This window comes from Amphiprion ocellaris, chromosome 10 (genome assembly GCF_022539595.1).
Source record: "Amphiprion ocellaris isolate individual 3 ecotype Okinawa chromosome 10, ASM2253959v1, whole genome shotgun sequence".
NCBI classification, from domain to species: domain Eukaryota; kingdom Metazoa; phylum Chordata; class Actinopteri; family Pomacentridae; genus Amphiprion; species Amphiprion ocellaris.
The window spans coordinates 19,526,310-19,539,238 of NC_072775.1; the positions used below are offsets into that span (position 1 = coordinate 19,526,310).

The 12,929-nt window shown below is 41.5% G+C and overlaps 1 protein-coding gene across 6 annotated transcripts in view; it reads right to left on the bottom strand.

Moving 5' to 3' along the window:
* The window catches only part of LOC111577408 (voltage-dependent R-type calcium channel subunit alpha-1E-like), a 61,758-nt gene extending 49,893 nt beyond the window's left edge, over positions 1-11,865 (bottom strand). For 3 of the 6 annotated variants that reach the window (XM_055014137.1, XM_055014136.1, XM_055014135.1), the window contains exons 1-3: positions 11,534-11,858; positions 9,204-9,657; positions 3,546-3,810 (exon numbers count right to left, since the gene is read on the bottom strand). In XM_055014137.1, coding sequence (XP_054870112.1) covers positions 3,546-3,810; positions 9,204-9,619 — 681 coding nt within the window. In that variant the 5' untranslated portion in view covers positions 9,620-9,657; positions 11,534-11,858. Of the gene's footprint in view, positions 1-3,545; positions 3,811-3,912; positions 4,528-9,203; positions 9,658-11,533 lie in introns of those variants that run through there. The other 3 variants (XM_055014138.1, XM_055014140.1, XM_055014139.1) reach the window with 3 other exon arrangements.
* Positions 11,866-12,929: the final 1,064 nt, after the last annotated feature.

Sequence of the window (12,929 nt, forward strand, 5' to 3'; positions counted from 1 at the left end):
AAAGAAATGCAGCCAAGGTTGTTGCTAAATCTGTTGAATTACGAGCTAATTCAGTAGGATTAATGAGGTTGTAAGATTCCATGAATTGTTATGAAATTCTCTAAATCATAACCAGAACAATGTAGCCTTCGACAGCAGTATAAATACGAAAATATCTGACGCAGAAGGTGCTTTAATGAATGTATAAATTATGTAATGCTGACACAATTACTCAACAGAAAATGACTCAACGTCAAGTTTGATAATCAGTTAATCATTTAGGTCATTTTTGAAGGAAATCTGTCAACCATTGTCTGTTGTCTGCTGTTTTAAATGTGAGAATTCTGTTTGTTTCTTTGAAAATCAGTTGTGGTCCAAAAAAACAATGTATTTGAAGATTGGGACTTAGGATTTTGACCTGTTTGTACCACTTTTTGTTTAAAAAAAAAATTTTAACTTAAAGTCTTAAGAACTTCTAGAGACAATATAAGAGTATGTGGGAAACTTGAAAGCTGAATTCATTTAATTCCCACTGGTTTAGATTTTTGTGTTTTAGAATGAAATGATCAATGTGCAAATAAATAAAAAACAAATGTAGGGTTATAAATTAATCATGTTTTTACAAGAAAATTGCTAAACATTAGTTGCATCTTCTCAGCTGTGATGAGTTGCTGCTTTCCTTTGCCTTGTGCTTAAAGTCTCAGAAATATAATAGCATCTCATTGGCGTTTTCAGAAACTGTGATAGGGATTTTTCACAATTTTCTTAAAATGTTTACACCCAGTGATTAATCAGTTGCTAAACAATGCACAATGATCAACAAGAAAAATCATTTAGCTCTAAAATATTTACATACTCATTCATCTTTCATGTTTATTATGACTACAACTCGTGCTTCATTCCTTCCACGCTACTATTTGCAGGTCAGTTTTGTGCCTGAATCTTTTCTGGTAGTGAAAACCCAAGCACACCTTTGTAGATTTTCTAGTCACTGAAACACCTGTCTGTATATTTACACATGTATGGGCCCTCAGGGTGCAGCATGTGCACGTGTAAAGCAGCATGCACTGTGTGTGACTATGTGTGCACAGACACTTGTGACTTTCAGTCCTGCGGAGCTCCCAAGAGGAAGGGGCTCCTTGTTATTAATTTTCCTGCCTTTAGTGAAATGGGGTCACTGACTCACAGAGGAGTGCTGAGATGAGGGCCTCTGGGACTCACACTGAGTCACATTGACAAGTCCATACTGTTGCCATCGAAAGTGGTTGAAAATAGCTAAAATGGGAAATACTTAATACATTTCGCCCACTACTGTCACTAACCATTACCTGTTACCGTGCACACCGGTCATTATGCAAGTTTAAGCCCATTTAGACCAAACCACACTCACTGCTTTTAGTCATTTTGCACATCAAAATCTGATCTGATAGATCAGAGCTGTACTTTGCATTTTCAACTCATTTTGTTATATGTTCTTCACTTACTGATTATCAGCAGATACATCTTGGGTTTTACTGATCAACAACCTCATAAATGTAGGGCAGCAACTGACATTTCATTGACGATTATTCTTCCTCAAGTCTGTAAAATGTAGGTAAGAGAGAAAAATGCCTCAATTGTTTTTGTCTGAAGCTCGAGGTTACATCTTCAAACAATTTGTTTTGTGTCACCAACAGTCCACAAGTCAAAAATATTCAGTTTAAAAGCACAAAACACAAAGAAAAACAGTGAGTCACAGCGAGAACCTGCAGCAGAAAATCTTTTCCAATTTTGCTTGAGGAATGAGAATGAGTTGATTCTCAAAGCTTTTGCAGATAAAGTTCTAATCTCTCAATTGATTGAGTTCATTTATGTCTACTATGTGAATTAAGCTGGTCAATAAAAATGTATTTAAACTGCCTCTTTAAACTGTCCATACATGTGGAATATTTTACAGTTTTTTCCTCTCACAGCTACATTAAAGTGTTAAATTTGATGGTAATTAATGGAGTGTGATGGATTATGTAATTAAATAAAGCTTTAGGAGTCTGCAAGTGGATCTTCGTGATGTATGCAAATGAATGGAAACCTACTGCTGCCTCAAAGGTAGAAAAAATACATAAATAATCTAAATTATTTTACCGCAGTGTGCAGTGTCAGCAGTTTAGTTTGTCCATCCTCCAGACCAAAAGATGAGCAACAAACCCTCACATTACAGAAGCTGCAAACAGAATTCCAGCTTTTAGTTTTGTGATTCCAGACAGGGCATGTTTCAAATCAATTTTCTGTAATCAACTAATAAACATACATTGGGAAATTATTAGTGTAACTGACTAGGATTGTGCATCTTATTAATCACTATGATGAGTCTTTGGACTTCACTGGACAATAAACGTCCCAGTAATTAGTAAACCTGTGTGAATTGTTGTCATACTCCACTATAGATGTGCAGCAACATACAATCAAAGCGACACCAGTGGCATTAATTCCTAGAAATTCACATGAATCCATTTTGCACCTGCAGTCTCAGAACTTGGACGTTATGGGTCTCACCCGGTCAACACTCTGACATGTGCTGCTTTTACAGCCCACGATTCACCACAGTACTACTGGCCAGCTCTCTCCCACATACCTCTGCCTCTGTGATACCGACAGTCACATTGCCGTGCTGCCGGTGGCCAGCTAGTCTTGACCACTAGCCCCACTCCCACACAGCCTGTGGTTAGGTAACAGTGGGAGACTGGCATGCTGCACTGGAGGGGGTGTAAGACAGGAGGAGCAGTGGGTAGATATGGCAAATGAGTGATGCTGCTGAATTGATTATGCTATCAAAACATGCACACAATTGCATAGGAAAACTATTAAAATTTGAAGAGGATATATAGGACTAAATAGAAAGCCAACACGGATTGTGTGTCTTATTGTAATTACTAATGTGATTGTGCATACATATTGTGGCTAGAAGGAAAATAATAAGCTTTGTTAGGTCTCTAGAAGCTCAGCAGAAAGAAACTATTGGCCAGCGCTACAGCAGGATACAGAAAAATGCTGCCCGGTGGATTTGAACTGACACCTACTCATGGCCAGGTTCATATTCCAATGAGCACTAAGGCATCAGAGATGTGCCTACATGCCACCCCCACAGTGAGCAGAGCTGCTTCTAATGATCACCACATGCTAACTTTCTGCATTCTGCCAGCAATGGAGCAAATGAAGCCCACAGATGAACAAATAAGTTACTGATTAAGCAGAACTATGGAGCAGTTACACTCAGCTATGGAGAGGAATTAATTACAGAGGTGATTTTCACTCTGATTGTTTAACTAACAGCTTGAAATCATGGAGTGGGCTGTGCAGACAAGCGAGGACACTGAACAAAGAGGGTGCAGTGCTCGTGAAGGAGGTCATGCAAAACACTGGCAGGACTGAGCTGCACTTTTTTAGACAACACTGAAGCTGCAGCAGCTCACATGCTGGCTGGAGCTGTCCGTGGTGCTGACCCAGCAACAGCCAAGCTGAATAATTTCAAACTCTACGAAAAGCACAAACAACTTTAAACACCAGTCTAATATGTTTATGTAAGGATATGGCCATTCAATTATTCGCCGTGCGTATTTCCTAATGATGTTGTCCTCTGCAAATATGAAGAGCGACCTGTTGACGGTGAGGCAGTTCTGCCGGTGAGGCACTGGGTTGTACAGAGCCATGGTCCTGGCCCGCTGCGCCTTGGCTTGTTTCATGGAAGCCGTGAGTCCAGCCGCCGCCGCGTCCTGTCCGTCGCCGCCGCGCTCCAAGTCCCCATCCCCGGGGTCCACCGTGGTGGGAGCGGACTCGTCTCCAAACCGAGCCATTCTACAAAGAGATGAGGACACGACCGGCTTAGAGTGTTTATTTTTACCTAAAAGGACGAAAAAATATGAAGTGGAGCTAACCGTGGGAAAAAAAATCCTCCACCTTCAATCCACTGACAGCTTTTCGAGCGCCAAAATTCCCCCCAAAAGTTACAGATTCCTATCGCTCCATATCCACAAGAGAGAAAAAAGGGATTATAGCATTCAGTTGGCTTATGTCTCAGGAAAATCTTCCATGTACTTAACGATGATTCAGGTGCTCAGGCTGCAAAAAAAAAAAAAACAAAACAAAACCCTCAGTTATCCATCTGTTTAACCGCGCGTAAAATCAGCTCTGGACAACTTTTAACGTGCGCGCGTCTCTAAACTCTGAGAGGGAAGGAGGCCAAACAATATCCACCGGGTTTAAACCTTGTAATTTTCTATCAACATCGAAATTCGTTTTGATCAGACAAACCGGCAGTTAAGTGATCAGAAACTACTCTGTGCTGATCAGACGGAGAGATCCGAGGGAAGTCTTCCCAAACTTTACGCATCCTCTCGACCCGGTAAAGTTGACAAAAAAAGGGAAGATATCGTGCGAAAGGAAGCGTCTAGACAAGAATCTCTCTTAAACGTCTTCGATAAACAGGCGAAAATGTAGCTAGAAGGTTGCTTGTACGGTTAGATCAGTCCGTCTCATCACCTACTGGAAAAATGATCAGCCAGGAGCGCATAAGCAAACCGGCAGCCCCCTCCCACTGCAGTATTTCGTGGCGATTTCAAAATTCATCTGAATGAAAACCGGTTGGAGAGGAGGGACGTATAGGCCTGTTTTGTTTCCATAGCAATTACAGTTTGTTGAGGATGAACAGAAACATTTTCCTAAAAAAGAAGAAGAATTCAGTAGGCTGTGTGGGTATGTGGCTCAAAAACAATTATGTAAAGATGTTTGTGGGTGCTGTGGGAAAAGAGAGGGGTGTGAAAACTAAATAAAACCAGATACTAGACAATGCACAGTGAAGGAGAACAGGTGTGTGGATATGTGGATACAGCAAGCAAGTAAAGGAGCTCACACACAAGAAGCTGCTCTTTATATATGCTGGACTTAGTTCCCCCATCCGAACACCATTTGACAGTCGGACAACATTGTCATATTTTCATTAATGGAGACAGACTTGCACTATTAAAACATTTAAAAACTAGGCCATTGTGCTAATATTGGAGTAAAAGTCAGGAGTAAAAATAGAGCATGAAATAGATCTTAGGGCTGCTCCCTTTTTGAGGGAAAGCAAAAGACAGCAAGGTCTTCTTCACGCCGACTGCCACAAGTGAGACCTCATTAGGCAACTGGGCTCTCTCGCTCCATCTGCTGCTCTCCTTCCCTCCCTTCAGTTTCCTGAAGATGACCACTTCAGCCCCCACAGGCATGGTATTATTCAACCGAGCCTCGTTTCGCGCACGCCGCCGTTTGTCACAATTAAAATCAACCCACGGCGTTGATGTCCCGACACGAAATATCACACTGGTGCTGACCGACAGACTGTACGGTGCAGCAGGTATCACAGTGTGCAGACGGGCAGGGAGCGAGGGCTTAGACGGGGGATTGTGAGAGCAAGCCAAGAGAGAGTGACAAATTCATGCTTGGCAAACAAGTTGAGATCTGGGGGAGAAGGAAAAAAAATAGATGTAACAGGATCTATGAATAAGTTGCTAACTGAGGTCCAAAAAAACTCAGCCAGGGCTCTGTTACCTCCTCTTTCTAATCTGCATGAAGCAGGCGGGCGTGTCACTTCATGCAAAGCAGGACAGCAAAACACTGACCTAAGTGCAGAATGCAAAAAAAAACAGCAAAAAGGGAATAGACTGCATGTAACATGAACAATTCTCTGACTGATAATGCACATCCCTGCAAGTGTCTGTATAGTATATTCATACATCTAACATTTATTTCAATTTCCTACTTTAAAATGTCTTATGCAAACACTCAAAAAAAAATCATCTACTTGTATGTTGCCCAACAAAAATATTTGTCCATCTCTGCAAACAGTGCATATCTGTATATGTGTGTCTCCAGCTCTCTTTGCTGTTGTTTCCATAGCGACATAGCTCTCTTGAATTTCTGCTCCGTTCTTTTCATTTCTGCCAACAAAAGCCATGTTGCACAATAGTGCAACCTCTTCCTACAGAAATCTGTTTCTCCCAGTACACACAGCGGCCTCCCCATCGCGCTCATTGGACATCTTGAAGGCGGAAACTGACAGACCTCTGCTCAGCCCCGTCACCACAACGATGATCGAAAATACAGTACAGATAGACGCCCAGGTGTAGTCTGCTTTAAGAGTGTTTGGCTTTTGTTGGGCTCCTGCCTGCAGCCTACTCGAAGGCGTCCAAAAATAGCTGCGTAAACTCTTAGTGCAAGAGCAGACAGGCTTATATCAGTTTGCCTGGGCCTAACCAAACTTTGAATAAGATGAACTGAGCAAAAAGTGGCCAAAGAAGATGTAAAAGAAAACATTTTTATGGAAAAACAGATGCGATAACGAGAACACGACAGCTGGCATTGCATTTACTTGCATACTTGGGCAAATAAAGGCATCTTTGGAAGCACATATAGAGAAAGACGGATGAAGTGAAGCAGCAGGTGACATGCACTGTGAGTTAAAACGTTAATGGGCGTACTTTGTGCCAGAACTCTGAGGAGCATTTATATAATTGCAGAGAGGCTTTCACCCAACATTGACTGGAGTGGTTTTAGCATTTTATTTTCCTCTCTGTTCCCTAGCAACAGACATCCTCTAGTACTGAGTTATGTCAGTTTGATTCGACCAATAACTGCTGCTTATATCATCGCAGATTGGCATGACATTGTAACAGTTAATGTTGAAACATAATTACATCATGGCTATGGCTTCAAAATAATGATCCAAATCTGAACATCAGCACCCCAAAAGCTCAAAAGGTGGGGTACCTATACATAAACCTGAAAGAAAAGCGTTGTGAGAAAGAAAAGCTTTTCTCACAGTCAAAAATCTGCTTTACAGAAATGTCATATCACTCAGTGCACAGCATTGTTATTTGGGTCTTCATTAAAGCCATTTAGCATTGTGAGAGTAAGCTCAACAGTGCCTCAACTGTACTGCTTAGCTCTAAAGGCATCATATGCTGCCTCCCTGCTGTTTCTCTACTTTGATTCCCTAGCATCCCCTAATGGACAAATAACCACAATACATGTGCATTAGTGCTCTGAAATTAATGTTAGGCTCTATTCCTTACAGCATTTTAAAAAATATTCTCTATTAATTACATGCTACAGTTGTTCATGCAGGCAATGCAAGCGTAAAATGCCTGTAAACAGAAATAAATGACCTCAGTCTGCTTTCTGTGACAGAAAGATGGAAAGCAGAATGAAAACATGACAGCAAGCCAGTAAAGTGGACAGGGAGAGAAATCAGCATGGAGGAAATAAAATTGTAGGAGGAAGAGAAGGAGGAGGATGGACTAGCTGGTAGGTTGGAGGTAACGCTGATGGAGTACCACTCCACATTCAAGTGGTGGGAAGCAGAGAATCACAGCGATGTGGCTCCAGAGTTCAGAAGTTCACAAGCAAGCACCATGAGCTCTGCAATTAATAACACTACAAAGCATCTGATTACAGAAAACCGCAGTCGACAGTGTTACATGAGGAAGAAAAAAAACAGAAAAACATCAAATCAACTGATAGAAGTGGCTGGAACTGATTTGGTGATTCATTTGGGAGGACTCTAACAACACTTGCAACAAAGGCACTAGCATATGTAATACTGCTATGGAGCACCTTTTAAAATAAGTACTTCGTATGCGTACAACAAAACAATAATTTTTGACCTCTAGTAGAATTATGGACCTATACACAACCCTAGTGATAGTTGGAGGCCATGACACGTCAAGAAAAGCAGCAATGTGCCAACAAAAGCAAGGAAAATTAAGAATGCTAGCAAAAAAAACCTAATGAAAAAGAAAATGCAGGATTATTTCGTTATACAGCTCTGCCAATGTTCTATGGAGGAGGACATAAGGTCATAATGTTCATACACACAATATATTCTGCTGAGAAACTGACATTGTAAATAATTAACAACTAATTCCATAAAATCTTCCCTCACAGATGCATTATGCATGTTTTGACCACCAGTGACCACTAGGAGGAATAAACACTCCAAGTCAGGCATTATTTTAAGTTTGATTTGAGGCGTCTTATTCTGGCCACCAAAACTAATTAAGTCCCATACTTCCGTCGTCATTCGGCTCCAGCTTTGTGAAGCTACTGTAAAAAATGTCTGGAAACATATAAGCTGCTACATGCTAAACTTTCTTCGTTAAGCACTAATTTAGTTCAGATTTTTGCCATTTCACTGTGGGTACTAGCGGAGGGTTTTGCCTTCTATGTAATGATTTTATACATTAGACTAAATTCAAGTCAGGATTCGTCCAAGAAGCTTCAAGAGTTACCAAAACTGTGTGTAGGCTGTAGAACTAATCAATGAGCTAAAAGCAGCCCAGTTGATCCATCGACATTATATGCTATACTTTGACTAATGCCAATTTGAAGGTACATAAGCATTATATATTCATGAATGCTTTTCCCGGTCACTCAGGAGCAAAGAGGCAAGCTGAAAACACAGCTGACATATCATCATAATGTCTGAGAACAGTGGTGTAGTCAGACATGAAGCAGACATAGAGCAACATCACCATTCTTTTGTGTTTCTGGACACCTGATGAACTCTTTTGGTCTCCACCACAATAAACATCTGGCTCTTCACCTGCTAACTGCTCCACTGTGTTCACCTGCTGTTTGGTCATTTTATCAGTCTGGTGTTTGGCGGCTGCTATGCACTTGGTCTACACAAGTGCTTTAGCCACCTGCTGTGAGTATAAAATGACCATAAAACCAAAACAGTGAGCAGAAGGACGTTAAAATACTCAGTATGCTGAAAAGATGTCTGTATGCATTCGGTATCTGCACTGCTAAAGCTACAGTATGTCATTTCTACATGTCATTTTGAGTGCAGGTGTAATTATCATCATCAGCGTTGGCTACAATCCATTTCCAGTTCAACAGTCCTGTTAATATGCATGCTTGCTCACTTGCATAGCTCACCACAATCCTTGAATGTTCTTATGTACGTCAGTGCTTTTCTTGCTGTGAAATGTGTCTGCCACAAAAAAACAGAGATTTACTGACATTCTAATCAAATCTATACCCTCATCTGCAGATTTGTAAGCCTTCAGGTCTACAGACTACATACCCAGAATGCATGCTTGTTTCTTTTTTTAACAGGGGTACTTTCATCCTTCCCCATGGAGATTTATCATCTTTACATGGCCAATTCAAAAAGGAATCCTTTGACTCTGAATATCTTTTATACTCACTCCCACTCCTTCCGGCGGGCTTGCGGCGTGCTCTGTATTTTGTGAGCCTGGTGGGCCATGATGATGTCCTTTTGTTCCACGAGCCCCCCGCGCCGTCGCAGCATGCCGTGGGGGCTCAGAGACCCCGAGCCCTGGTCGGACGAGCCCTCTTCCCGACCACAAGGCACATCAAAGCTGGCTGCTCGAGGGGGCAACCCCAGGCATTCAGGGACGGCATGAGGGACCTGCAGGGAGGAGGAGCGAGCTCCCTGTGCCAGGCCAGGACGGGAGGCAGAGCTGGATTTCCGCCAGGGCTCAGGTTCAGGGAGAGACAGGGAGGACTGGATGTGTGTCTCCCCCCGCCGACCACAGCTGGAGGGAGAGTGGAGGTTGGGTGAAAGGGAGAGGGAGAGGGACTGGTCTGAACTGGTGAGCATCTCTACAGAAGCCTGGAGTTGGCAGTTTCACCATAATGCTACAAAAAGAGGAAAGAAGGAGATGAGTGAAAGGCAGGAAAGTAGAAAATCATAAAACATTGCTCATAAAACATAACATCTTGCCTGTCCCCTCTGTTTATCTGACAATGTCTTTCAGTTAGTCCATTATTTTGGTTCACACAGAAATATCTCAACACCTATCAAATGGATTACGCTGGAGTTTGTTCAGACATTCTTGGTGGCCACGGGATGAATGATTATCACCATTAGGTCAGAGTTATCACACACTGCCAGTGAATGAGCTCAACATCTTTTAAATGGACTAGCAGATCGTGTTGTAAAGACATTTATGGCTCCCAGACACTGGTTCCTAAAAAATTGTAATGTCCAATAATCTAGATTTTACACGGAACAAATATCTGCAAAAAGTAATATCATTCCCAATAGCCTCTATTTAAATACCATACTTGAATTACTGCACTGCAGGAATAATAGCTAAAATCTAAATTCATGAAAACATGTCGATGGAACAGACAAAACACAGAGGAGAGACATGTAGGAGACAGAGTGTCTCAATTCTTTGAATGGTGCAAATTAAATTCAGAGTGGATGCTGTGCGTTGTCTAAATCATCTGTCACTAAGATCTTTGATATCAGTAGTGCATATGATTGGAAGAACAAAAGCTTTGGACCAGCAGCTACACACAAATAGTACCAGTGGTGGGCGGAATAAGTCTGTACAGAAAGTGTGTCTGGTAAAAGTAATGAGACATGTAGGGAGAGGGATCGTTGTCTTTTTCAGCCTCAATTTGGTCATGTTTGTTTACTGACCACAACTGCCGTTGTCCAGTTAGGCGTGTGAGTGTGAAACAGAGAAATATGGGGGAGATGAAGTGGCAAGGCTGGAAAACAGCAAGTCTGCAGCGAGCCAGTCAGAGACAGACGAAACAAGGCTGTTTCCAGTGAGCCGGAGCTGAAAGGAAGATGACTGAGTGTGGAGGAGCTGAAGCAAAGGCACAGTGACTCACTCATCAGCAGCAGGGCTCCTCAGACATGAACTGGACACAGTCTGAGTTGAGCTCTGCCCTTGGTACACAGCACAGTGCTCGTCTGAAAGCCGGCTGAGGCTACAAGGTCAGCGCACACATTTACACGGGTGGCTTGGTCGCAGCTTTATGCTGCTCATGGGTGGGTCGTCTCTGATTTTAGCACAGCCATTCAAGTTCAAAACAAATGTGATAGGTAGTATTATCAGTCAGTTTTGCAGCCAGAGCTGAGGGGGGATTAAATGTCGATGCACTTATATCAACAGGCACACCTTGAAGAAAAAAAACAACTGGGGCAACAAACTAGGATGATATGTAGGGTGGGTCCGTGACATCTGGGGAATTCACAAACAAGAATAAAGAGGTTGTAGATAAGAGCCCCAGAAAACCTACCGCAATGTGCATACAGACAATAATTACTGCTGCAGGCGTCCACCTTGTAATTTAATAAAGTTAAAACACTTGTGTGGAAATGCTGGACTATTTTAAATTCAGATTTCAGCTCCTGGCTGTGATCTCCTACGCTTTAATTAGTGCAGAGCCTACTGGAACAACAGGCGGCCCCCCTCATCTAATTTGTGCACGTCAGCTGCAGGTCGGCAGTCGCTTTAGAAATACATTAACTAGCCTGTTAACAGGTATTGCTAATTAGGCTGCTGTTTCTTTTTTCTCGTGGAGTTAAGTGTTTGACGCACAAGCAAGTGGAGAAAAGAAAGAGCAAAGCAGCGGTCGTAACAAGTGGAAAGAGACGGACAGGAGGCTAAAAACGTTACACCGGAGGAAGAGGATTCATGAGCACCCGCGACAGGAGATTAAAAAAAAACACATCAATTAACTAATGAATGATGGATGAATTTGACAGCTTTACCTTGAGGTGGCGAGCGCTCCTTCATCGTCAGAGAGCTCCGATCAGGTGGATCCTAAATTCAGCCTCTCACTCAGTCCAAGTTTAGTGGTTTGAGGATGATTTCGCGAGGATTCCTTGAGTGATGATTACCGCTGTATGGCTATAAATACTGCGGGGTGGCTGGGAGCCAGAGGAGCGTAGCACAGATGAGCGTAAACAGGCATGGGGACAAGAGGGAGGCATGGAAATAATCCCAGTCATCTTCACTAGCTGGCTGCCGTGATATGAGTCACCATGTGGTTCACAATGAATGGCTGTGTCTTCAAACTTCTCTTACTGAGTTGGGGGATATTGTGCGCTCCCACTTCGTCCATGGTGGGTCTTATTTACGTGCCCAGAGACCAAACCGGGGGTCTGTGGAAGAAATAAACGCAACAGGTCTATCTTTGAATTGTCGTCTGGCGCTGTGAGTGAAACTGCTTAGATATATTTACCACTAGATGGTGGACTAAAGCCACACCTGGCACACAGCAGGTTCAGAAAGTAGTCATAGTACAAAGATATCAAAGGCTGAGAAAACAGGTAGTCAGCAGGGAAAACCAGGGTAAAATTGTATTTGTATCATGGCATACCTAATTTATTTTTTTATTTATATATATATATATATATATATATATATATATATATATATATATATATATATATATATATATATATATATATATATATATATATATATATATATATATATCGTTTGTATCAGCTTTTTTGAGTTAGGACAGTTACTTAATGATGGAAGAATAGATACAAGCTTTTAAGTGGCTACTCATAAAATTAACTTATTCCAAGTATTTTTTTTCCCCGCATTATTTAAAGGATTTTTCAGTATTATGTACCCAATTGCCATAATTATAAACACAAATTTTCATGGTCACTGTTGTCCAAGAAAAGACCTCGCATCAAAGCTGATTAAAGCCGACTAGAAATTATAGTGCTGGACTTCTTACCCCAGTTTATCCCACTGGTTTTACCTTCACCAGCCCCAGCATTTTTGAAAAATTTTTAGACGCACACACATTTTATTACTTTTACATTGAAAAAACATTAGTATTATTAAAGTCACTACAATTTTACACACACAGTTATGCTTAAAATTATTTCCACCCACACCAAATTTAGATAGATTCTGAATTCTATAAACTTCTATTAGAGGAAAGTGGTTCCTCGGGCTGGAAATGACAAGTGACAGAAGATAATAAGACACCGGGTTAGAAAAAAGTTACAATTAATCATTAACACATCTGTTTTTCCTTCTTTTTTTTTTTACATTACTAAAAACATCATGTTTAAAATTATACCCTGTCTCAGTAATCAATGGTAATCAAATCACAGTAATCATTTGCCACCACACGAATCA